Source organism: Thermobia domestica, chromosome 9 (genome assembly GCF_964235325.1).
Source record: "Thermobia domestica chromosome 9, izTheDome1.hap1.1, whole genome shotgun sequence".
Classification (NCBI taxonomy): domain Eukaryota; kingdom Metazoa; phylum Arthropoda; class Insecta; order Zygentoma; family Lepismatidae; genus Thermobia; species Thermobia domestica.
In genome coordinates this window covers 118,499,754-118,527,535 of record NC_137462.1, presented here as the reverse complement: position 1 = coordinate 118,527,535, position 27,782 = coordinate 118,499,754, and the positions used below count along the sequence as shown (strand labels likewise).

The 27,782-nt window shown below is 32.2% G+C and overlaps 1 protein-coding gene across 1 annotated transcript; it reads right to left on the bottom strand.

Annotated features, from left to right (window-relative positions):
• LOC145694069 (carboxypeptidase Q-like) lies at positions 1-23,279 on the bottom strand. Its single transcript, XM_081770210.1, has 4 exons — positions 22,840-23,279; positions 10,436-10,586; positions 8,630-8,879; positions 1-1,922 (listed from the first exon to the last, which is right to left on the bottom strand). The coding sequence occupies exons 1-4, from the start codon at positions 23,166-23,168 to the stop codon at positions 1,228-1,230; spliced, it is 1,425 nt and encodes a 474-aa protein (XP_081626336.1). The 5' UTR covers positions 23,169-23,279; the 3' UTR covers positions 1-1,227.
• Positions 23,280-27,782: the final 4,503 nt, after the last annotated feature.

Sequence of the window (27,782 nt, the reverse complement as noted above, 5' to 3'; positions counted from 1 at the left end):
TTTATTTTGTACATCCAATATTGATTTACACCGATAAAGGCAATTGGGTTTGTGAGATCGATACATTTAAACGTAATTTATGATAGTTAACAAATTGATTCGTCTGGATTCACATCAGCATTAAAATTTCAGGTTTCATGAACATTACTATTGCTGACATATTTTGAAATAGAAGAAATTGTATTTTGGTTTTATATTATTATTTTTTGAACGATTTATGCTCAATCAATTTACACTAATTTGTGAAACGTAATTTTATACATTCGACATTTTGAAGCAATAGCGTATCACTTTACTTCGAAAGGAGGAGCTCAGAAGTCAAGATAATGGTATTGTGTGTAAAACAATAATCTGCATATTTTATGGGAAAGTATAGAAACCTTACCTTGAACCTTTTGAAACATTGTCGCAAAAGGAATTGAATGCTTGAATATTTTTGTACTTATAACTTTGTGAGTAATTCAACAACAGAGGATAAATGAACCACGCCGATCAAGGGAGTAAAGTGCATTCTTTATGATTGTATGAAAATACAACACCACGCATCACATTGAGAAATTAAATTTGAGAGTCGATTTAATTATGTTATAAGGGATTCAAATTTTGCATATTATTCACCTCAGATATGATGGAATCTAAAGAAAATTGAATTACACAGGGATATTTTACTAATCAAGACTTTTTATTAATTTTTTTAATATTCGTTTGACTTAGTAAAATGGAAGAAACATCTATCAAGAAACTAAACCATTTGTTTTTTCTATGTGATGAAAGCAATAAATAAGTAAATGCTATCATATAGAAATGTTATTGATAAGCTTATTTGAATTTAACTAATTTTATTTTAGTTGAAAATGTATTAAGTTTGTTAAAATTAATTATACGTTTAATAATATTTATGCACTTACTCATATGAATGGTATACTCGGCATTCCCTTCATCCTTTCCTTCAGTAAAGTGCTACGTTAATTTGAAAAATGTTACGCTGAACTTGAGTATATATTCAGATAAGGTTCTGTCTCAATTGTTATCAGTCTCTTGACATATCCTCGAAATAATAATAATAATAATAAGATTCTGAATCCGTGTAATTTAACTGGAGTAGTAGAAAGAAAGGATTTTAAAGGCAATTGTGCTTCATAGTTCACAACGGCAGGTCGATTGAGCATAGTCTCGCCAAAACTTTCGTTATTATAAACTGTTTCTTATTGGTTCAAAATGTATTATTTATGATAACTTAGGATTCTCTTTTGGAATCGTGAAACTAAGATCTGCAGCAACATACGCAACAACAGCATGAAGAGCTGTGTTTAAATCTAAATCCCTTGGATTTTCCAGATCAATAGTGTCCCCATTTGTATGATGAAACCAAAAATATCTGCCATTTTCAGTGTTGAGGAGTGCCGTGGGAATTCCTTTATCAGCAAATACCCCAACATCTGTTCCTGGAGAACCTCCTAAATAATCAAGAGCTGTGGCATTAATAGATTCCAACAGATTCAAAATTTCCTGCATGACACATGCAGCTTCATCTGTGCCATAAAATCCAAGCCCAAGCGGTGTGAAGGTTCCTTCATCGGCTTGCATTGCTAATACAAAATTATCTGTTTCATTCGCGTGGTATTTTATATATTCCTCTGCTCCTTTTATTACTTGTTCATCTCCAGTCCACAAGATGGCTCTGATTGTTCTTCTTGGTCGCAATCCTAAGCTTTTCAATAAGGCCAAACTATGCCATGATACAAAGGATCCGCTAGCGTCATCATCTGCCCCTGTACCCACATCCCAGCTGTCAAGGTGGCCAGACACAACCACAATTTCTTCAGGATTTGTATTGCCTTGTAGTTCAGCAATTGTGTTTCGAGATATGAATGGCGGTAAATTCTGGGCCTCCATTGTCAGTCTTACTACTATTCGCTCACCTAAAAGAGAAAATAAAATATAAAACTTTTCATGTATAATTGATTTTAACCTTTTCTTTAATAGTATAACGTTTTGATTAAAATAATTGAAACTAAATATCCTAATAAACTGAAAACGTCTAAAGGTGCGTCTTCCTACTAGATGTCGCTTCCTGTGGTTTCAATTGTCTGCCTGATGCTAATAGATGTCGCTATCGGGTATTAATTTATGCAGGCAATTTGCCAATTTAAAACTACTAGCTTTTTAAATACAGAAACTTATAAATTGCAACTATTAACTTTTGACAACGTAACTTTACAACGTAATTCATTTCTACAGTATATTTATTTACTAAATACTTACTGTAGAGTTAATAGTGGAATTTATAAGACTGCTTTCTATTGTTTAATGTAATATAAATGTGTACAAGTTGAAACTAAATATGTATAGAAATAAAATTTGACTATCGTAAGATTATTAAACTTCTAATGTTTTTTAAACTTGATCGGTTGCAGTTAACTGAAAATTATTTGGCTCATGATGCATTACACATGGAATGAATATAACTAATACACAGTACATACCTAGAACAATCGTCGAAGTAAATGTAATACAAAAACATTCGTAAATAAAGTATAAGAAATATCCTAAGAGCTCAAATATGTTTCTAACCACTACCTGATTGACTTCTTCAAAAGTCTAGGGTTGCATAGAATAAATGAGGATGAGAAGACACATACGCAACTAATTTAAACAAGAAAACGCAAATAATTGATTAATTATGGATTTAAAGATGACGTCAGCGCAAAGGTTACATGTTCCGGTCATGGAAAGGTCAATAACTAAAACAAACCCCTCTTCCAACATAAAAACAAGCAACAAAACACGATTTTTAAAAACAAAGAAAAGGCAATGGAACTTCAATCATATATAGATTAAAAATAAATAATTATTGAAATATTTACCATTAGGCACACTAGTGAGACATGTCCGTGTTCGTGGGTTTTCTCTGAGTTCTCCAGTTTCCTCTCACTTTATTCATTCCGCCATTGCATTCATTTCTCATTGTCACCGTCTCCTTTAGACTAGCAGGTATAATCGTGGGACGTAAAACTAAAAGATTTCATTTCAATTTCATTTCACTAGTGAGACACAAGAGTTGCGTTTTTCCAAAAAAGAATCCTCGCTCAGGGAATACACAATTGTAAATATTGTTTGTTTGTGTTTAATTATTTATTTATTTTTCTTGTTTAATTTACTTCTTTTATTATATATATACACACACAGGAACTTATTGTATTTGGAAAGGTTTAATTATGTGTTCTCAGTCTAGGAAAACCTTTTCTTCTTTCATAAACCGTTTTTATGAGTTCTATTTCAGTTGTAGCATGGCATATATTTCCTGTCTATTGTTTTCGCAGATTATCAGACACTACACAATATTAAATATGTGCAAATATATTGATTCTGCGAACATTCCATGTGAGTACTCTGAGTAGGCACGTGTTTTCTGTCAATTGTTTCTGCAGATTGTTAGATACTAATAAAAGAAAGTTTAGGTAGATTGATTCAACACATACAATCTGAGGAATTTGTGCACTGTGTGCAGACACATTTAAAAGAATATTTGTATCTAGTTGATATGAAAGAGAGCAATGTTATGATTGAATAGAAAAAATTCCACTAAAAAGAACATATTTGAAATCTTGAAAATGTTGTGTATAATGAGCTTAAGTATATTTTATTGTTCAGCTATAGCTAGAGATGCAAGGGCTCGGAAAAAAACCGTCTTTTTTGGAAAAAAACTCGGTTTTTTTCTGCTTTGCTTTTTTGCTTGGGAAATTTTGGGCTTTTTTCAAAATTCTGCTTTAAATCGATAAAGCAGACTTTGTTTCGCTTCTCTATAACACAGAAAGTCATTTGATTAGTGGTTGATGCGGATAATAATATAAAACCTCGAAAGTAAACCATGAATTTCGAAAAGATATTTTAAACAATTTTACTTCAACATTTTTACATTATGAATTCCAAAGGATTAACCAATGTATATAATAAACACATTTTAACCTCCTATATACAAAAGTAAGCAGAGCTGGCAAGAACCATGGTTGTTTCTGAAAATGCCAAAAACCCGTTTTGGGGGGGCAGTTTAAACCAGGCTTTTTTTTGGGGTTTAAACCAGGTTTTTTGATTTAGATATTTTGCTTTATGTATTTATATTACATATTCACAGAAATAAGTTTGTTTCGCCTTGGTGTTATTATTCAACAACGGGGTTATGCTGGAAGAGGTCCCATAAGCTTAAAGAAGTCCGGTCAGTAAATTTCTTAAATTGAGAAACTCCCGCCCTAGCCATCGGGAAAATCCCGTCATTCTTTTAAATGTAAAACAATAACAGGAAAATCCTGTAAAATTTAATTTGCATGTAAAATTTAAAGGTCAACGTATTATAGTCAGTACGCTAAAACTGAGTGACACACAATCATAGTCAACGTCTTACGTATAAAATCAGAAAAATAAACACACTGCTGAACAAGACTGCACTTATTTAATATAAAAACACATTTACACGTGACGTTTCGATCTTCTATCCAAGATCCTCATCAGACGTGAGTGTACGTCTGATGAGGATCTTGCATAGAAGATCGAAACGTCACGTGTAAATGTGTTTTTATATTAAATAAGTGCAGTCTTGTTCAGCAGTGTGTTTATTTTTCTAAAACTGAGGTATTAAATTACAAATTTAGTATGTAGGTATCATTGAAAGTCCAATCCAAGCTAATGTTGGAAGCTAAGTAGGCAATCGATAAATTTTACCAATTTTAATCAATATATTTAAGCAACCTTCGCTTCTTTATAAAACAACAGGCATGCAGAAATATATAATTTGGTTTCGTTTTGTATGTTTAGGCTTAACATCCTTACGTAATACCGAGGTTATCAAGGAGAAGACTTTCGCTTAAAGTGACATCCGAAAGAGAACTTGGTTTACACATGAAAAAAGGGTTGTGGTTCGACCGAGAATTGAACATGGGATACCTTGATTAAAAGGTGAAAAGGAAATAAGACTAATGCAGATGGTTTGACATGTGAAACGTCACCATGAAGTTCACACGATTCGCATTTTTGTTCTTTTAATTTTTTTTAGTTTAAACCAGTTATTTAAAAAAAAAAGCTGGTGTAAACGAGCCAACCCTAAGAGTAAAAACTTCTTTCAAAAAATACACAAATAACTAGCAAAATTGTATGTAGTATTTTTACTTCAAAATATTCCATACCCTCTTTTTGAAACAAAATAAAATTAAAATAAAACATAAGAGAAATACTTAGATTTGTATGATACAATTAAAGGCTGCACATGGTTCTGTATATTCTTGAAATTCTACAGTCAAGTTTTTTATAACCACCATCAAGGGCGCCCATCAGGGGGGTTAAGGGGGCGCTTGCCCCCCCTAGAGGAAAATGTACTTCAGCATATTGAAAATCCAATAGGATTTTTACATTAGTTACAGCAAAATTTGAAACTATTTTTGAAACGTCGCTTATACTTGCCCCTCCTTGGAAACCACAACATGGGCGCCCTTGACCGCCATCACGGTTTACCCAGTCCTCAAGGTTTCTTAATTTTTAACAAGAGGGATTCAACATATCATTACGGAAAAAAAAAAAAAGACTACGGAATATATTTAAGTTAAGCTAAATACAACTGCACAACAAACGTGACTGAGTGGTTGGCTTTTGCGCTTCTATCGGGAAGTCCGGGATTCAACCAGCATTCGACCATTCTGACAAAGCCTTCCTTCATTCCATCTGAGAATGTAGAAATAGTGCGTGTACTGGCCGACTAGGAGTGTAGGAGTTGGCCGACTTCCTTTCTTATTGTTTTTAAATCGTTATTATTACTAATTACCAGCAGTGACGGTTTTGCGAAGGTTAGAGGATCGGTCTTTCGGACTGAAGCCTGTTCTCCAAAGTTGTGGAATGTCTAAAACGAACGAAATATCTATTAGTTATGCCTTTACTCATAAACTTTAAGCTCCCGTCAAATAAAAACTACGAATGTTTAGAAAAACTAAACATTAGTAGTAAGAAAACCCCTCCCAAAACACTTTTTTAAATTCGCGACTGATTCTCAGTATAAAATGATCTTCAAGGTTGTATCCGGAAGATTATTGCTAAACATATAAACGAAACGAAATATTAGTTATGTCTGTACTCATAAACTTCAAGCTGCTCCCAAATAAAATTAGGACTTTTTAGAAAACGAAACAATCAGAGAAACCCCTCCCAAAGTACTTTTCTAAATCCGCTATTGATTATTTGTATAAATTGGTATTCAAGGTTGTATCTGGAAAATTATTGCTAAATCATTGCACAACTACAGTATAACAGAAATGTGGAAATACGGTTTGACGGACATATTGAAAAACGTATGCTTTGACGGATATATAGAAAAACGTAAGTTTAACTTTCGTGCTAGAAGCTGGAGTACTAAGCTCTTAGAAATGAAACACGGATGACAAACTAAAATGATCTAGAGAAGGAAAAAAATGTCGATAACTCAAAAGTTAAAATAAAGTTAAATAACCTGTAAAATTGCCCTCAAATACTACATTCTTCATGTTAGCTTTAATTCGTAAAATATGTGCTCCATCCATCTTGATGGTGAATTACAGAGCTAAATATGGCATTCAGGTCGTGGAAATCTTATCTAACTATAGAATATACTATAAGAAAGCTATTTGGATAGAAAAATCATGAAAATGAAAAAAGCCAAAATTTCCAAAATTCTCGGTTTTTTTCCAAAAAAGCCGGCTTTTTATGTGAAAAAAACTATCGATTCAAAAAAGCCGGCTTTTTTGCATCTCTAGCTATAGCATACTAATATTTCTTGACTTTTACTTAATTTCTCCTAATTAAATCTATGAATGATATGTACTTTTGGTCTATCGTTTTGCAGCTTATCACCTTTGCCCTTATTCAATGTGAGTACTCTGAGTAGGCACGTGTTTTCTGTCAATTGTTTCTGCAGATTGTTAGATACTAATAAAAGAAAGTTTAGGTAGGTTGATTCAACACATACAATCTGAGGAATTGTATACGCAAGTGAAACATTTAACATAATAGAGAATTATTATGGCCTGGTTATTGTATAAACATAGATATTGTATACACATAAACACTGTATAGACATAGATACGCTTTAGACATGATACTGTACGAACGGAGACACTGTATAGACATAGATACTGTAAAGACACAGATATTATAGAGACAAATCCAGTATAGACATAAATGCTGTATAGGCATAGATACATAAGTACTGTATACATGTAGATACTGGAGAGATATAGGTAAAAGTGTAGTAGCGTTTCTTCTGAACAACAGTGGTAAGTCTAACTCAAAATTCGATTTTCGGCTTGCCACGTGGATAGTCTACTATTCGAACTACAGCAACATGACCAGTTTTCCCTTTCACTTGTTTAAAAATATTTATTCCTTGACTCATTATTTGGTAATTATTTAAGAAAACAATCCACTATGACGGGTATTGGATTGGGATGCTGTAACATAAGAGTATATATAAAGTTTTTAACTTATGTATGCACTTTTATACCAGTAACTTATATACCAATGTTTGAAATACCTAGAAAAACTTGATTGTTGAACTGGTAAGGAACACTAGCCTCAACATCCGTCTGCTGCTTGGATGCTTAACAGAAAAAGTAGATTTAATATACGTAGTTCGACCTTAAGTACTCCCAATCTGAGTAATGACATGTTTCGAAATAAAAAGATCGTTTGCAGAACAACAGAACAACAGAAATTCTATATAGAAGCAATAATTTTTGACATATACAAAAGCAGATTTATTGTTATAATTAGTTGAAAACGTTAAAATTTTATAACGTTCTTATATTTTTAGTTCCTTTCCTCGGCGTTGAATTTATGCTTTCTCATCTTATTTTATTTATTTATTTACTTTTGTATCCAATATAAAATATAAAAAAGTTTAAGAAGGAATTAAGAGATGTTTATGTTTTTTTATTTCGTAAATGAAAGTGATAAACCATCATGATATTTTGTACATATGATATGTGAGTTTACAGGTCGATTTTTAAACTTATAGCAAAGGTTAAACCTTATACACGGTAGTATATGAAATACTAACTAAACTAACTAACTAACCCTATCGTCTATGAAATCCGAAAGTTCAATACAGCACTCACAAAAGCTCTTCATTGATTTCTACTAGTAAGCAACTGCATCCAGTTTCTATTTGGTATTCCTACTTGTGCAAAACTCTTTTAATATTTTTCCCATCTGCGCCTAGGTCACCCTAATGGTCTTTTTCCGTTTGGGTTTCCAGTTAAAATTTTGAAAGCGTTCCTACCTTGTTTCATTCTGGTTAAAATTATCAGAGAGGTACAGTACAGTCTGCGTAAACCTTAATTAAGATCAGAATATATATGAAAATATTATTATATGGTTTAATGTTTAAATAAATAATAAATAAACACTCGTATGTATTTCAATAATTTTAATCAACTACGCGCTTTTATGATTTAGTATTTTTACTTTGCAAAATTGGTATAAAGTATATAGGAATCATTAAGTTTAACGCCGCGAATAATTTATTTATCCTATTAAATTCTCTAATAAAACTTAAGCAAAACATTTGACTTTACCCGAACAATTACTAAAACTCTGGGTTACATATACGTACCTCTTTTATACATTCTATGAAGTAAACCAGCATCTTCAACTGTGATAGCTGCAGCAGGGATTTGTGGCGCGTTTTCATCATATTGCAATGCTCCTGCATGCGGGCTGCTAATAGAGAAGCCAGTTACTGATCGCACTAGAGCGGCCACAGCTCCTACTTCCGCTGCTCGACTCGCTCCTTGATAACGATAGACAACACCTTTTCCATAGCTCTGATATTCATAATTGTATACCACTATTTTACCTTTAGCCTGCAAATAAAAATATTAATAATCGTCAATTATACCTAAAGAATAGAAGAATAGGTAAAACAACATAGATCCTAATTCAGTTTCTTCTTCTTGTTTGTTAAAGTTTCCTTTTCAGCACCGAGGCTACACGAGACGCATAATTGGAAATGTTCAGGAAAAATATGACGAATTAAAATTAAAATTAACTTAAAATTAATCGATTAACGGATTTAAGAACATAAAATAATCAATAATAATAATAATAATAATAATAATAATAATAATAATAATAATAATAATAATAATAATAATAATAATAATAATAATGCTCAGGTTAAAAGTGTAAGATAGTAAATGTCTACAGATAAGCAGAAACAGCAATTTCCACTATTAGGCAACGATAATTGTCTTGAGTTGTGAAAGTTCGCATCAAATTTAATGGATAAAATTAAGGACATAGAAAAATTAATAGGTTATTATGAAATGTTACTGTTTTCCATCTAAACTGATAATAACTATGACTCCAAGGCAATTTGGGGTAATTTTTGAAAAAGGGAAAATGTTGAAATAAAATCTTTAAGTTTTACATCCCACAGTTATGCCGGAAAGACTAAAGGAGACGGTGATGATGAGAAATGAATGAAATGGTGGAATGAAGAAAGTAGGAGCAAACGGGAGAACCCCGAGAAAGCCCACGCACACAGTATTTGTCCAGCACAAAGCTCACTTCGCGCGAGCTAGGATCGAACCAAGGACCCCAGGCACCAGAGGTGAACGCTCTACCACTGAACCACCGCGGCCCCTTTTCGGAAAAGGGATCGGTATTAATCCACTTCTGTACTGGAACCGCCCATGAACTTTTTGAAATAAGCCTCAAAATAGTTTTCGGAGAGTGTATATTTCACACGCTTTTAGGTGAAAAATCTTTCAATTGTTACGAATTTATTTTAACGATTATCAATCCTGCTGCAAAATTTAATTAATTAAGTTATTAGTACTTAAAGGAGTATCCCTATACCTCAATTTCCTTTTTACAGTTCGTTTCGCCGATAACGGAGGATGGTAAAACATGGATATTTAGATAGTTCGCATACTAGTTCCTTTGTAATTCCTTAAACCGCTTGGGATCGGTCCTGTAGTTTCTAAGGCAAAGCGTTTCGAAACGTGAATTTTCGAATTTTCGGCGGTTCATAACTCTGAAAGGAGACGTTTTTCGTCCCATGTTTATTAGAACTTTTTTCTTTCATTTCATATAAGGAATCACCTCTCAAAGTTTGTCAGTGGAGTTACCTACCACCCTGTATAGTATGTCAGAAAAGTAACGAAACTTTTTTCTCTACAGATAATCACTAGCTCCATCTATTGATGCAACTCTATGCTAGCATTGGTTGAACGTGCCCAGCGGTGTATTGATGCAAAATGAGTATATTTTGAATAAAAAGAACTACAGTTTATAAAATACCCAATTCGTTTTGTTTAATTTAAAAAGTTCCGTTATTTTTCCGACATACTATATATATATATATATATATATATATATAAAGAAAATAATGTTTTTAATATGGAATTATTCTTACCTCTTCAGCTTTCGACAGTAATTCATCAAAATCAGCAACCACAATGACTTCAGCTGTTATACCTTCCGGCGGCGTACCCACACTTCCTCCAAGACCAAGCATAGGAAGAACATGGTAACGTGGCTCTAGAAGCACTGCTGATTCGTTGCCTCTATATTACAAATAATACCACGTTTGTAATTTTGAAATATTCATGAAGTTTTAGTTACTTGTAAATGAACATTTAGCCCTATATAAAACAATAGAATATTATGATATTTTTTTAAAGAAAATCATATGTTATATCAAACGGTAAATTCTGCTGCATTGCTTCGACAGTATATGTTGTTTCCAAGTTTAACAATGTATAATAATAATTTTTTAATACAAAATTGGTTGTTTTAACGTCACCGAGGTTATATAAGAGACTTTGACCTACGTAGCATCCGAACCACGAGCTCTCACCAGAAATGAAACTTGGGGTTCGCAAGTATGCTAACTATATACCCACGAAGAAGCTCGAATATTGCAACATTCAAATATATGTTTACTACTGTAATTATACAAAATACTGGTACATATTACAAATTGAGTGATCTAAGGGAAGAGTAAAAGCGAAAGACCATTTTCTTTCCATCTCTTGAATATATATGGACCCTATTGCCTCATGTTTCACGGGAATTTTTGTTTTAAAAAAAAAAAAGTTGTATCGCTGGTAGGTAAGTTGGTAGTACATCCAAGCGGTAAGAAGTCAGCTTTTTTTAAAGCTATTCCAGTGCATAATGTAAGTGAACAGTATTTATAAAGTGATGTAATAAACTGAATGGTATAACGTAAAGTAAATAATGATAATGAAAATAAGTTCAACTTTTTGCTTTCCAAATATAGGGGTCAAAACGTCAAGTTTTGTGAGCACCCTTACCTTATTATTATTATTATTATTATTATTATTATTATTATTATTATTATTATTATTATTATTATTATTATTATTATTATTATTATTATTATTACTATTATTATTATTATTATTATTATTATTATTATTATTATTATTATTATTATTATTATTATTATTATTATTATTATTATTATTATTGTATGAGCAACACTCAAAGTATACCAAATTCATACGTTCCTGAAATCACATCCACCATAAAATATCCCAGTGTACAATTAACGAAAGTGCTTAAGTACTAGTAGTAATTATATTATTATTTACTATATCAAATTGTCATAATTTGATCATATAACTTTACAAATAAATAATAAGTAAATAAAATCCACATTCTAAATTTAAATTTGTATTTCATCTAGGTGTTACCTTTTTTCTTCCAGGTATTTTCTTATAATAAATTAAAACTTGTCCTTTCTTTCACAAATTGAAATATGTGTGGTAGTAAATTGTATGGAAGTTTACCTGAATAAATTACTATATTTTAATAGATGGTAGTTTTCTCATGGTCATCTAAGTAAAAACTAATTTCTATTGTTGTGTTATTACTGGGAATTTTACTGTTTACTACATAATTTTCTTTTCCATTTCGTGTATGAAGAAAAATTGAAACAAATATACGCAAATCACTTTTTTAGGAGATAATTTCATAGCTCATTATGGAGTGAAACTTGCCATAACAGGAATCTACAGTTGCTTGTTTGTGTATAACATAGTGAAGTTGTCATTTAGAGAGGTTGATACGTAGCACTGCTCTGCAATTCTGCCAAAGTGAAAAAGAAGAAGAAGAAGAAGAAGAAGAAGAAAAGGAAACAGACCGATGAACCGAGATGGTCTAAAATAAAAATGCAGCAATTCTTAATGGAGAGACTTAAAATTATTTAATATGCAGACATACTCAATATATTTGGAAATCTCTGAGAAGAAAATGTATATGTGTGGGAGGAGAGAAGGGAGGGAAGAAGCGTGTGTTCCTCCTAATATTTTCCACAACGTGATTTCAACATCGATTGATTTTAAGAGACTAAAGTAGTTTCAGTAATCAGGGAAAGCAAATAATAACAGTGACTTTACCCAAACGTAAACAACTGGATTAATTAAAGTATGCTTTCCTCTTTCTCTTTCTGTTAAAATTGTTATATGTTTTATAAACATGAATGTCTGCACATTACAGAGCGGATGTAGCTCATGCAAACTGAGGTAAAAGAAATACATATATGCTCTGCATTACACATATAGGAATTACGAGTCTGGTTAAATTACGCCAGATTATCCTAAGCAAGACTTCTGACCGACCCTTAACCTCCATTTTACTAGTTTTACTCTATCCTTCCAACCTAATGAATGCACCTTTCTCATATGGACCTCTATCAGAAAAAAATATATACTTCTTTAAAGAATATTGCGATTTTAATTTACACATTGCTTTTTAAATGTCCATACAACTTTTGAAGAAAGAATTTTTAAAAAATGTGACTTCAGTCAACCAGATGCGTAAAGTTCATTTGGAGAGTGATGCACGGTTTTTAAGCGTTTTATAGAATTGTCAAGTATAGATGGCGCCAGTGTGCAACTATTTACTCTTTTGGTACAGTATTATAACCTTACATGCATTAAATTTTAGATTTTGTAAACATGTTTTTAAAAATATTGAAACAATTAAGTTTAGAGGAATAAACATTCTCTTTTTTTCAGTTTACAAGCTCCAATTATTAAAAATCTTGTTGTTTTGGTTTTACATTAATGCACTTGTATGACAATTCTGTAAGTTATTTGAAGTTTAAATAGCCATTAGTAATCCATATTTTCTAAGGTACAACGTATATCTATTTTATCAGTGCTGGAATTTTCTTCAAATGAAATCGTACTTACTAACGCAGTATTTCAAAAACAGTTCCTCTGTCTCTGATGATGTTTAGTTTTCCTATTTTGAAAGCAACGTAACGCTTTTATTTATTTATTTATTGTCTTTAATCTGAATACATTTCGTATATGGAATGTGCGTCAAAGCTAAAATCTATTATAAAATGTAAATTTATTTCAAGGTGAATTAGCTGGCTAGCTACCTTGCTAATTGAGTCAACGTAATTCAGTTGCTTCCTAATAGCTTCGATATGCTGTTCAAAACTGAATCATGAACTCTTCTTTTACGCAATACCAACGTCTGGTTTTATGAATTTTTTTGGAAAATATTTAAGGAGCAAAGTTGATCTTCTATATATATATATATATATATATATATATATATATATATATATATTGTGTATTGTAATAGGAATCATATACCTTAGCATGCTTATGAATATATTAATTATAGTTTAGTTTAGATCAAGAAACACATTATGGGGTAACTCGATTACTTCCGTTGGTAATATTAAGAATTAGGATGGTAACATGTGTTTCTCGCGAAAACAATCAAAATCAGTATTAGTACATTAACCAAAAGAATGTATTGGAACAATAGTGTGTTAAAGTAGGTTATGCTGGTTAATGTTAGGTTAGATTACTTGAAAATAAGTACCGCTCCAATTTCAATAAAAGTGAAGTGTGCTCACTTTAGCTCGTGTACACAGTTGTACAGTCTTACAGTCTTTGTCGTTGACTAAAGAGAGTACTAGAAAACAAAGGACTTTTTGACAGAAAATTATAGTCGTTATATGTTTTCTGAAAAATAGTAGAAGAGAACCAAGTTCGTAGATAGTAGCAAAGCAAAGGTTAAAGTTGTGTATGAAGAGCAATCAGCTTCGCGAGTTGCACCTTTTCCCTTATAAACATTTTGCAAATCATAATACGTTTAAATTATTTTGTAAAGTATAATATATCTTGAACCAAGGCTCAAGTAACCCAAGCTGCTTCCTCTCTACTTTCCTAAATTAATCTCTTTATCTACTTAACGATTCTGGCAAAATTCTGCCCCTAAATATTACACATGAGAAAACAAATATGAAAGTGAAACTTTCGATTGTCGACAGGTCATTATCAAAGCACAGGAAAGCGCAAAAGAGAGCATAATTGAAGTATATGTCAGCTTTTATGTGCATCAATTTTCAAATCAAAACATCTTGCGAGGACAACAACATTTGGGCAAGACAGTATTGATTGATCGTTCTGTCAATTCAATTGTTTTAGTCAATGCATCTCAGAAAAATTCGGTAAAGTGAAAGGTAATAGAAAATGAATTTTAGTTATTTTGCGTTTAAACACTGTATTTTAAATGATATGGTTATTTTATGTTCTTGATTTTTGATTTAATTCAAGTATTTTCTGCTAACAAAGATAGGTATATTTCATCCATACACAACAAACACACGTGTACGCACACACAAACCACACACTCACTCAAATGGAGAAAGAAAGAAAGAAAGTCGCAATATCGTAGTCCATACAGTAAACGTCTACATAGCAACTAGAGAGAATAGTGTCGATTTTGATAGTGGCGAGAATCTTCTCTCATTCTACCCTCAACCTAATGCCGTTCAGAGCTTCATCCAGACTCTATAAAATGGATACCTGAGAAAATATAGGCTTACCATGGCTGGAACGCAGTGATGACTGCGAACTACATCGCTTCCTGTATGTACCAAAATCTTGAAAGTGTGGAATTTTGAACTCCATATAACCCTTAAACTAGAGTTATCATATTCTCAAATGACAAAATGTGGACTGACTAACTCGTCATATAAACAGTAATCATTTAGAACGTACTGTTCTATTTACCTGGCTACAATAGTACATACTATACAATAATATTATAGTGCCTGGCTACGTAAGCACAATAGTAATAAATAGAATCATGATGTGCCTAGATGTAATCATTTAAGTATTTAATATGACAATATGTTTACAAAACATTATCACACCAAAGTTCGGTAGAAAGAACGGAAGCATAGATTCAGAAGGAACGGAGAAAGAATATTTTTATCCCAAGATAACCAACCCCTGCATTCCCATTTGCACGCTGTTACCAGTATAATAAATTACATTCTTTAAGAAGACAATATACCTGAATTTAGAGTGCGCGGAGAAATTAGAGAATTTCGGTGTCCCAAAAGTCCGGTAACACTTTTCTTAATATATTACACAAAAACTACAAGTGATATAGCTGTCGTGTATATGTAATATGAAAGAATATCTCAAATGTTTTTTATTTATGTATGTATTTATTTATTTTTCAGGCAATGCTTGTAGTTCCTACATTCAACGCAGTTAGCGTTGGCGTCGGCGTGTTGTAAATATGGCGACTTCTGGTGCAGAGAGTACTTTCTGTGTGTTGGAGTTCGATAAAAACAAGAGTGCTACAGATTTGCAACGGAAGTTTAGGACAAGGTACAAGGAAGAAGCACCAAGCAGGAAGTCTATTTATGCCTGGCATGATAAATTTGTGACAACTGGTTGCCTGAGTTCTAACAAAAGAAGTGGCCGTCCTACAGTGAGTGAGGAGACCGTTAACCGTATGAAAGAGTCATTTTAAAAAAGTGTTACACATGATTCCCATATCGAGACATTGTGAACTCATACAGTAAAGAAAACCATTTGAGATACTCTTTCATCTGACATATCCAAGACAGCTATATTACTTGTAGTTTTTGTGTAATAAATTAAGTGTTACCGGACTTTTGGGACATGGTGTATTTGCAGACGGAAATTTTTACTCTCAAAATGCGGACATATGCCTATAAATACATATAAGGAGCGTTTTTTTTAACTTGATAAAGCAATTTTTATTTTTTTCTTATAGGAATTGCATTTTTGAGATTGTGCATAACCTCTATCGAGATTGTCTCAGATGGGAGACACCCTTACCTTTTTACCTTTATACGTACGAGATGTGAAAGTTTTTCTTTGTTCAACTAAAAAAGTACTTTTCTGGTATGATATCCATCGTTCCTGCGTTAATCTTTCTCCTTCCTCTTCACAGATGTATTAATCGGAGGATAAAATAAACTCAGAATATATTTTTCAAAGCTACAGCTTCACACTCTATTTCATTGTGATTTATTTTTTGATTCAATAATCTACTGGTTAGCGAAACGAATTTACTAAGCAATATACAAATTATGTGTACTCGGACTTTTCAGATTATTCCTGTGAGTAATATATAATGATTTCTTCTTCGTATTAGAAAAGATGCATTCTTGATCCTACATTGATCCTACAAGAGAAAGATAGCAGAGAGGACAAATCCTCCTTGCTTTCAGAAAGAAGGTCTCTGTAAGTGCTCTGTTTTTACTGAAAGGAGGAAACCTAGTAGAAGGTTTACTGAAGATTTATGAAACCTAGTAGACATCCAGTTATTGTCTTGTTACATCCAAAATTGCTATGAGACAAAGTAGTCACTATCTTAAAGATACTGGTTATTTCGTCCCATAATATTTTCTTGTACCCCATCTTCCCTTGCAGTATGTAACAATGAAGATGTGGGGAGAAGGAGGAAGGGTATGTCTATGGTGTTGAAACTATAAATCAAATAATTCACATTAGATTACTTGGGTTAAAAATTAGCAATAGTTTCAGTTAATCTTCATACATTGAGCAAGTAGTTTGTTTCATAAACCATTAAAAATAAAATTGGTTACACTGATGCTATAAATTTATATTATACTTGTTCAGTTTGTATTAAAATATGAGATTCTATTTTGGGGGATTTTCCTAATAATAATATAGTGTTTGAGCTTCAAGAAAAGAATAATAACAGTACTGAACGATGCAAGACTAGGAAACCCATATCAGGATAAAACTGCAAATACTGTTTATGAATTAGAGATAAAATAGCTGTATGACTTACTAACTACAAATAAAATTTCAATAAACTATATAAGTAAAGGATTTTAAAAAATAAGTTTAAGATATTGTTTTTATCTATTAAAGAATGTGTTACATCCTATGCATTAATTCATATGAATGTGTGAATATCACTTTTGTGTATTACATTTACAGTGGTACTCAAAAAGGAAAATTTATCTCTAGCGAGAAATAGACAACTACGTTGGTCCCCATGGTTTATTTTATTTCATATATAGTGCATCAAGTAGTCGTTAGATATCACGTAAGTTTAGAGAAGATTATCCTATGACAATCCTCCTGATATCAAATGTCTTTTTCTTTTTTTCTTTTCTCTTTTTTACGTTACCTTTTCCCTTAATGAAATTTTGAAGAGTTTGATAGTAGAATTGTTTCATAGATCTCTATAACGTGGATCGTATGCATCGGTTATCGCAGTGGCGTATTTAGGATTTTGTTTCGGAGGAACTGTACCCAACACGGGGAAGCAGGGAGAGGCAATTCCCCCTGAGTTTGAGAATTAAATATATTTTAATTTATGCATAAATTGAATAAATTAAAATATATTGCAGACTGGTGAATCTTATGATATGGTAACACATAAAAATTTAGCAGTGAATCTAACCTTTTATTCTATTCATAGGAGAAAAAGAAAGCATCCTCTTGGCCTACCTAATTTCCCAGACTACTTACTTCGTCCTCTTCATATTCTTTAATTCAAATATTTACATAACTAAAAGATGTAAATATTCCTTCGTTATAATAACTAAAGTCCCGTTATGTTGATATCTATGCAAGTTGGTGTGGAACACAAGTTTTACTTATCAACTTCTCTTAGTTTTAATGATACTGACGATCCGGGACGGTCGAAAGTATGATTTGATACTTGAATCACAACTAAGAATGGTCGAAAGTATGACAGGAGAAACGAAAGAAAGAAACAACTAAGAAAAAGAAAGAGAAGAGTAGAATGGACGAAAGAAAGAAAGAAAAATAGCAGTTCTTACATGGAATGAAATTTAACAAACACAGTATTATTTTTGAACCAAGAACATAAAAACTGAAAGTCAATGAAATTCTTAGAAATTGTAAGAAGGATTATCGTTGTATGTGGAATGCAAAAAACTAACAAATTTATTTCGAGGACTTGAGTCTAATAGCCCCTTCCCCTAAATATGCCACCGGGTTATCGTATCTAGACTAATTCTTTTAAAATTAAACATTGATTGTTACTAATTAATTGAAGATACAGATTGAAAAGATGCACCAAATCCAAGACTACTTTTTAAGATTAGAAATTAAAGATTCCTATATATTTAAAGGTGCAAGTTAAAAAAATAACCTCAGACTTTATTATTATTATTATTATTATTATTATTATTATTATTATTATTATTAATAATAATAATAATAATAATAATAATAATAATAATAATAATAATAATAATAATAATAATAACACTAAGATCTCCTCATAACCGAAGTTTCAAATTGAAAAGAGAGGGAAAATATATATATGAATGGAGAAAACAACTATCCGTCGTACGTTATTCTGCAATACAAATTCTCATTTTCCAGTAACAATATGTATTTTACTGTAATTAATATGAAACAGTAATTTAATGCATTCTACAAAATATTTAACGAAATGTACCAATTTTTTAAATTACATTTTAGCACCGTGATCATCAAGATAATGGAGTCATGATTGTAAATAAGATATAAAATGGTTTTTATCATCATCCTTTTCAACAAGTCCCATTTTGATAATTTTTTGAAATATACTACTAGCAGAAATAAATCATGCGTAAAAAATAATAAAGGTACAAAGCCTTAAAAAGAAATGTAATTTTTATAATTCGTTGAATTTAATGGATGTTAAAGAAAGTAGCCTAAAATATTAGTACTGTATAAAGAATAAAAGCAAATATTTGAAGGCATTGAAAGTAGATATCAAAATATAAATAACTTCATACATTGTTTTGTATTTCCAAACCTTTTCATGATTAACTATAAAAACCTTTGACAAAATAAAATGGGAATCATTTAATTTAATTACGTATCTTAAATAATAGTGTACAATTTTATCAATTTAAGTTTAAAACAAGCTACTTACAGAAAAATAATGTCTTTAGTTTCAAATTATTTACAATTTAAGTTTAAAATTTTCTCTTCCTGTAATATTTAAACTTGCTGTTTCAAATATACAGAGTCAATTAATTCAAAGTTATTCACTTTGGTCTTTCATATTCTTATAGATCATTCAAAAAATATTATTAAAAGTCGAATTTTCGCTAATAACTGTCAGCAATTTCAAGACAGGGAAGAAGCAATATTTTGGCAGAGACAGAGCTCTAAAAATTAAATGTTTACACTTATAAATAAAGATATATATATATATATATTGTTTTTTCACAGAATATATACATTAAATCTTTCTTCTTCTTCTTGTTCTTCTTTCTTAGTGATTGAATCATATTATTCCAGCTTCTGTCCAGAGTATTAATGTCAAAATTTAATTTTGGCTTCCTCGTTCGAATGAAAAATGTCTCATACCTGTTTCTACGAATGATGAAGATTTTTTTTTGACCAATTTCACTTTATAAAAATCTTAAGCTTTGGGTCTTTCAGATGTTTTCCCTGATTTTGGAACTTTGGTTCCCTGATTTTGGAACATCGTTGTACTTATCATCCTGAATATGTTCTTTCAGCCTAGGGAGTGTGTTCTTTTTGTCATGTTTATATGAGGTCTTGCCAGATACAGTAAAACCTGTCAGCTTGGCCATCTTTCTAAGTTGGTCACCTGCTCATCTTGGCCTGCTTCGTCTTGAACCTGTATTTTCCCATAAGATATTCATTACTTATTATCAGGGCTCAGAAGTTGAAGACCTAAAAATTGCCTAAAAAAGACCTATAAAAAGACCTAAAAGTATCTATAAAAAAAGGCCTAAAAACTGGAAAAAAGGACGTAAAAATAAGACCCAATTTAATTAGAATTACATATTTAGTGAATATAATGCTCAAGAAATACAAACTTCTGGTAGGTTAACGGTCTGTCCTTCCACAAACTGAAGTACAAACTAAAATAAGAAAACTTCCCCATCCTCACCCCACCCCCCGTACTGGAGGACATTGTTACGCCTTCTTATGTGACTTGTGATTGTTGTAGATCTGGTCTTATCAGTCCAGTCGTTGAAGAATGTCTTATCATTGGAATTCTCTTTACTAAAAAAAAAAAGATGTTTAAGAGGTGGTGGTGATTCGAATTAATGGCCAGTAAATTTATTGTCGAAAGATGAAGTGCAAAAAAAGACGTTAAGACCTATGAAAAGCTTAAAAAAGACCAATAAACAAACAAACAAAAAAAAAAAAAAAAAAGCCGAAAAAGGCAAAAAAAGGACAAACAAAATCTACCATTTTCTGGCCTACAATGACTCAAAATGAACATATATTATGTTAATCCTCGTCTTCTGGCACTCGTATAAAGAGGATTTTTCCTCAACTTCCGGGCCCTACTTATTACTCTATAAGTTGGCCACCTGTCTATCTTAGAAGTTGGCCGCATTGAAGCAATGTTTACTCTATGATGTTAATGATAAGTTAAGTTTACCTGCGTATCTTGGCCACGCAAAATACCCTTTTGTTTTCTTAACTCTTTCGTATTCCCATATCAGGGGCAGATGTTTTGTATTTGTGACTGGAGACAAAGAGGCATAAATTTTACCACCAAGTAATACAAGAAATCCTATTCTAAAAAAAATACACCAATCACTCTTATTTTCTGTAAATTGCCCACCGAAGTTGGCCACTTTTCAATGCAACCGATGCTGGCCAACATAGACAGGTTTCACTGTAAATGAAATTTCATAGAATCCTCGAACTCAAGGATTGATAAAGAAACGTTTATAGCATGTTAAATTTTTCTCGATGTTCTTTGGGGTCATTAATGCTGTATTAAAATTATGCTTTCTGTAAACTTTTGTTTTAATGATAACGACAGAAGAGCTGTAAATGGTCGCAGGCTTGACATTTTGCAAAACTAATTACATCAATCCTCAAAACGAACATTATTAAAACAAATGATGATACTAAGAGCTGAATATGTATAGCTTTGTCTCGTTCGTTTCTAAACAAATTACGAAAAGTTTTTAGGAAAAATAATTTTAATATCATTAGTCTCCTCCCCCCAAATCATCGAGAAAAACTTAACATGCAATAAAAATTTCTTTTGCTTTAGTTTGCATATGTCAGAGTTGGATGAAAATTTAAGTACATGCCAAGGCCATAGACATGACAAAGAGGAACATACTAGACTAAAAAGGATATTTGAGATGTCAATTACAATCATGTCTCAACATCGTGCCTTCCAAAACACCTAAAAGGCTCAAAGCGTAACATCGCATAAAGTGAAATTGATTTTTTTAAAAATCATCATTCATGGAAACACAGACATACGAGACATTTTTCATTCAAACGAAGGGATCAAAATTAAATTTCGACATGGACACTGGACAGAAGCTAGAGAAACATCATTGACATCTTCATTGTCACCACTAACCTCTGAAGAAGAAAGAGTTAAGGTGTGTATTCTGTGCAGCAACGATTTTTTATTTACGAGTGGAAACATTTAATTTCTGTAATCTCTATTCTTGCCAAAATACTTTTCCTTCCCAAGTTTCGAAACTGTTGACAGTTAACAACGAAAATTTGATGTTTAATATATTATTTTGAATGATTCGTAAGAATTTGGAGAAGTGAAAATGTGTATTCTTGAATTTATTAGTAAGATTACTCTTCAAGCTGTTCATATTATAAGGCATTTGTAAAATTCGTTTGCAATGCCTGGGTGGTGATTCTACAAATAGAAATAAACAAAATTACCTACAAGACGGACATTACGAACAAAAAGTCGAAAAGTGTTCCTTTCTGTATTAAGGACGTCTGAAACAGCGGAAAAACTGTTGGTGTGAATAGGGGTAAACGAAAGTTCAGAGAAACTACGGCGACAGACGAATCTGCAGAAACATAATATAGAGTGAACAAAGATATAAAGATCAGACATGTACTGTTAGTAAGCAATGTATTCCCCAAATGACGCTAGGAATTGCAAGAGCGTTCTTGCTTAGTAAGAAAGTAAGGTATCTATTCAAGTTACACCTACCCTGCATCTAATACTCGTTCCGAATCGTTGCAAAACGACCTATCTACATACCATCTTCCTTGTGGTTCAGCATTTCTCCTGTTGGGTTATGTAACATTACCGAGTTCCTCTGCAATTTTACACGTACTCGTGATTTACCATATTTATTGATAATCATTGATGATTGATGATTATGTGTTAGTAGTCATTCAAAACATAAGTTCTCGACCAACTCTTCTCAAATGACGCTCGCACAATCCCTTGCGCCCTGTAGTGAATCTCTTGCCCGCTCATTGTACAATTAATCCTTGCATTTTTTGACAGTTCATTCTATGTTTATTCGTGCTCCGACTATCGTCGTAGTTCTATGAATTGTCATTTTGCCACTATTCGCATCGAAAATTCATTTCCCCCCATTTTCGAACAACTGTAATACGGGTTTGCTTTCATCTGTAGAACTACCTCTAAGCGTTGTAAGCAAATTTTAAAACACCCTATAAATAACAATTCGATAAAAAAAAAAAAAAAACTCAATAAATAATATCTTACCGTATCCAATAAGGTATTGATGCATTTTCTGCGTGCACATTTTCTAGTCCAGAATCTTCCAGTTCACCCAGAATATAGTCTATAGAATTTTCCAGTGCTTCACTTCCAGTCAAGCGAGGACCAAACGTATCAACAAAGTATGCTAAAGAATCATATGTTTTGCTTGCATAATCCGTTAGAGCGCTTTCTATAATGCTGTTAGCTAATGAAGCCTTATCTCGGATTTCATTTAGCCATTCTTCAGGCACTGATGAACAATCAATATCTGCACTGTATGCTAATTTTTCTGTTACCAATAATAAAGTTAAAAATATTTGGATGAGTTCCATATTTAAGATGTCTGCACTTATACACAATGAAGTTTTCTAATTGAATGAAGCTTGTATTAATTGCAAATAGAATTGTCTTTGCGACACCATTCGCGAAGGACAATTGATACTTTATCGTTCATTGTCATTATTTGTAGATACGTTGGATAAGATAATGATAGTATTGCGCAATCATGAGTTGCTACTTACGCAAGATTTAATCAATGTTATGTCTGGTAAAGTTAGGTCATATTTTGATAATGCAATGACTCAGCGCAAAACAGACAATAGAAGAATGATTTTCAAAAACGTGTGAAATACGAGATAACATTTGTCTTCTTTATTGTTTAAAAATAGATGGCAGATGTGGTAATGAGATCAGTGGCGGTTCTTGACGGAAATCACATGGGTAAAAATTAAAATTTTATGACTACAAATCAGGGAAGAAAACTTAGCTAATATATTAATTCCTGTATACAAGAATTAGGCTACAAGTTTTTTGCCCTTCACAAGTACCGAAAAAATTTTAATTTTTACCCATGTGACTTCCGTCTAGAGTCGCCACTGAATACGATTTTTCTTTACATACGAGTGTGAGGGCGAAATTAACAAAAGTCACGTGTAATATGAACGCTAGGAAATTAAAATTTGAAGTATTTGAGTAGGAATACCAAACTCTTCTGGAGCAGCTAGTTCTCGTGTTTATATAGACGGGTTAAAATTACAATGGTCTAAGTCACTACAGTATTGTTAAAAAGAAAAGAACTTAAGACATCAGATCTAGATAAGTCAATCTGTGAATAGAAACGGAGCTGAGCTTCATCCAAATGCAAACAGATGACAGTGTAAGTTCTTGTGGTGCAGAAAACACCTGCTTTGTCTCCGAATTTAATACAGTACCTTTTGAGTTAATTTCTGGAAAACAAAGGAAATGTTACTTTATCTGTAACATTAACCCCTCCGTATGTACCAATATAGTTTGTGGAAATTGTTGCTCTTTCGCTTAGAACATACAGTCTCAAAATTAGTGGATGATTGCTTTTACTCTTCAAAATGCATTTTCAGGAAACAAGACTTTGTTAGGTTTACCTTTACTACTTGGGGTACCTCATATAAATTCGCAAGATTTTAAAATTCAAATCATGTATGAAAACTATATAATGTTGCTATTATGTACATGAAGAAAGTAGCTGAAAAACTTATTGTAATATATATATTGTAATGTCGTGTCCAACTACTTCGTCTACTCAAGAGAATTAGAAGACAAGATTCTCATTTCGATTAAACTAAAGTTTCTCCTAGGGCCTTTTCTTGTTAAATAGTTAACGTTCCCAGCTTTTGTGAGGGAGATCAGCTCACCAGCTGTTTGATGTAGACTCTTGTTGGCTTGATCCTGGAAAAAGATGTATAATCCTAAGCAACTTATTTGTTTTGTGCTAGGAAATGCGTACTCATACACAGAGTTGCCAGATCTCCAGACGACTCCCGGAATATAAAGGTTTGAAAAACATTCTACGGGTCTACGGGCTAATGAACAAAATCTACAAGCTCCAATATTCAATTATCTACGGTATTTACATCTTATAATATATGTTGCACTTAATTGTTGTTAGTTATTTACAAGAATTATATTTTTATTGTAACAAATAGTCAGGTTTAAATTCAAATCATTGTTGCGTCTATTGCATGGCAACAACATTGTCTTCATTTAATGATTTGATAGAAGTTTGGCTGAAACTAAAAATTAATTTCAATAGAAATTAACTATATAACAAGTTTCCTGTTTCGAAATCTGTAATATCAAGAGTTGATAGGAAGAGTAGTAATAATTGCTACAAATTATGGGGTACCCTTAAGGAAGCATATGAACCAAATTTGATCAAAGTAGTGTAATATATCATCGTTATACCAGTCAGTAATGCACATGTCAAAGGAGTGCTTAGTGTAATGAAAGCTTTATAGTCTGATGATAGAATGTCAAGAGAACTTACGATGACTGAAATTTCTGTACAGATAAACATGAAAGTAACCTATCTATTTTTCCATAGAACGGTTCTGGAACTCTTATTCACCAGCAAAGAGTTAAAAAAAAATCACGCAATAATAAGATAGGCGTCTATAATCACTAATATTTTGTGTTATTTTCAGTTAGTTAGGAACAATGTAGTTTGGTTAGTACTTGGTATTAGTGCCTATAAGAGTTGGAAGTAACAGTGATAATAATGTGAGATAAAATCAAAAATAAGTGAAACTTCATTTTCAAATTTATGTTTCCACTTGCACAAATGCTGTTGATCTCCAAGTTTGTTTTCAATTTCATCTGCAATCCTACTTGTATATTCTTATGAATTCAGCATACGCAAATACAATTTATATTAAAATGTAAATTTGAGAAAGCTTTGATTTTGACCGGGTCTAGATGTGAAAAATTGCTTGAGTGATTCGACTCGTGAGTAATGCTGAAAATTACTTGAGTGATGACACTAAAATTTTCCGATTGTATCGACATATCAAGATAACAACTACTTTACAATTCATTAATAAATTATGTACTTTAGTCAAATGCTAACATTCAATGATGTTCATACTGTAATGAAAATTAAATCTAAGTTTTACGTCCCACGGTTATACCGGTTAGGCTAAAGGAGACGTGATGATGAGAGATGAGTGAAATGGTGGCATGAAGAAAGTGGGAGGAAACGGAAGAACCCCGAGAAAACCCACGAGCACGGTGTTTGTCCACCACAAAGTCCACACGGCGCGAGCTGGGATCGAACCAGGGACCCCAAACACCGGAAGTGAACGCTCTACCACAGCCACCGCGCTCCTCATACTGTAATTATAATTATTTGCAGACAAGGGTGTTCCTTCGATCCAAGGATTCGGGAACAATTTTCTCGAATTTACCATTCTTCACTCCCAAATTTACCATTTCTGCTCAAATTTACTATTTTCTTCCCAAATTTACTATTTTGCCATTCAAATATATTTTTCTTCTCCCAAAAGTTACCATTGTTCAATTTAATTGTAACATTTTCAATGAAAAATTTTACCTTCCTCAAATACTTTTGTTGGTACCACTTACGCCCTAAAACCTGTCTTTGGGCACCATTGCTTGCAGAGCAGAGTCGAGAAATAAAGTAAAATCCGAATCATTCATTTAACTTACACATATCACAGTTGTAAAAATATCAAACGTGGGATGTTATTAGAAGGGTTATCCCATTATATAAGGATTCCCCAGAATTACCACAAAATTGTAATTAAATTGTACAAATATTCAACATATTCTGTTCAAGAAATGAAAGAATCCTCAAGTATCTATGGAAAAATTATTATTTACACGAATTGTTCGCCAAGACAAGGCATGAAAAAAAAAGTTTTTGTAAATATGCTTCATTAGACAGGAAGGAAAATTTCAGAAAGGAAATTTTATAGTAAAGACTACACCCTAAGAAGCTTATGAAGCGAGTCGGTTGACATCCAGAGTTAAGTAATAATGATGTCGAATTGAAAGTAGAGAGAGTTGGATTAAGAAAACTGGTGGAAAAGGTTGATTGGAAATGGTTTGAAATAAAAATAGTTAATAAAGAGAAAAATATCAATATATTTTGACAAAAATGAATTAATATTATGAAACAAATATGTAAGTAATAATTAGATTAAGTGTAATAATAATAATAATAATAATAATAATAATAATAATAATAATAATAATAATAATAATAATAATAATAATAATAATACGAGTGGTTTATTTATATTGTTGAGAACAGCTATCAGCCAAATACAGCACTTTCTAAAATTCTGACAGTGCATTCACAGCCATAAATGTTTAAAAATAAGTAAATGTAGTGTTAGCTAACTACAGCTCTGGTCAACCTTAAATATATAACTTGATATCTTATATATTGTTGTTTTATTTAAATACCTGAGAATACAATACAATTTTTCATGTTAATTTTCTGGAGTTTTTCTCGTTATAGTTTCTTCGCACTATATCTAATAGGGTGGAGCGTTTTGCACTTTTGTTGGAAATTCGATGTCTGCTAGTGTGGAAAAGGTGCCATTAGTGGCACTGACCCTACTGATTTTTTATTTTTTTTTTTTTATTTTTTTATTTTTTTGGACAACCCCTTACCCTACCCAACGGACTTAAACTTTACAGCTGAAAATTAGTACGACATGATTAATTGGCCTAAATGTCTAACAGAGCCGCCGATCGCACGAAACGTAACGGATCAGCAGCTTAAAGAAAACATCCGAACTTCAGCTACTCTAACAACAACATTCCCTTGCCATAGTCAAGCTGTGGAACGCACAGTGAAGCTGGTGTCCGAGGCAGCGTCAAAAAAGTGCGGCCAGAACGCAAGAGATATCTGCGTTAGAGCCAAACTGAAGTCTAGAACAAGAATTCCCCGTTTCGAGACCAAGAAGAACTACGTGATCTAAGGTCAAATGTCAACGTATGCATACTGGGTGGGTGGGTGGGTGGAACTCGATGTGCAACCATCTTTCCGTGGTGAGTTCTGGGTTATTTTAAGTACAGAGCAAAATAAGCGAAGAGTTGCACAAAGAAAATCGTGTTATATCAAGAGCTATGCCTATAATCATCGTTAACATGGCATTCCAAAC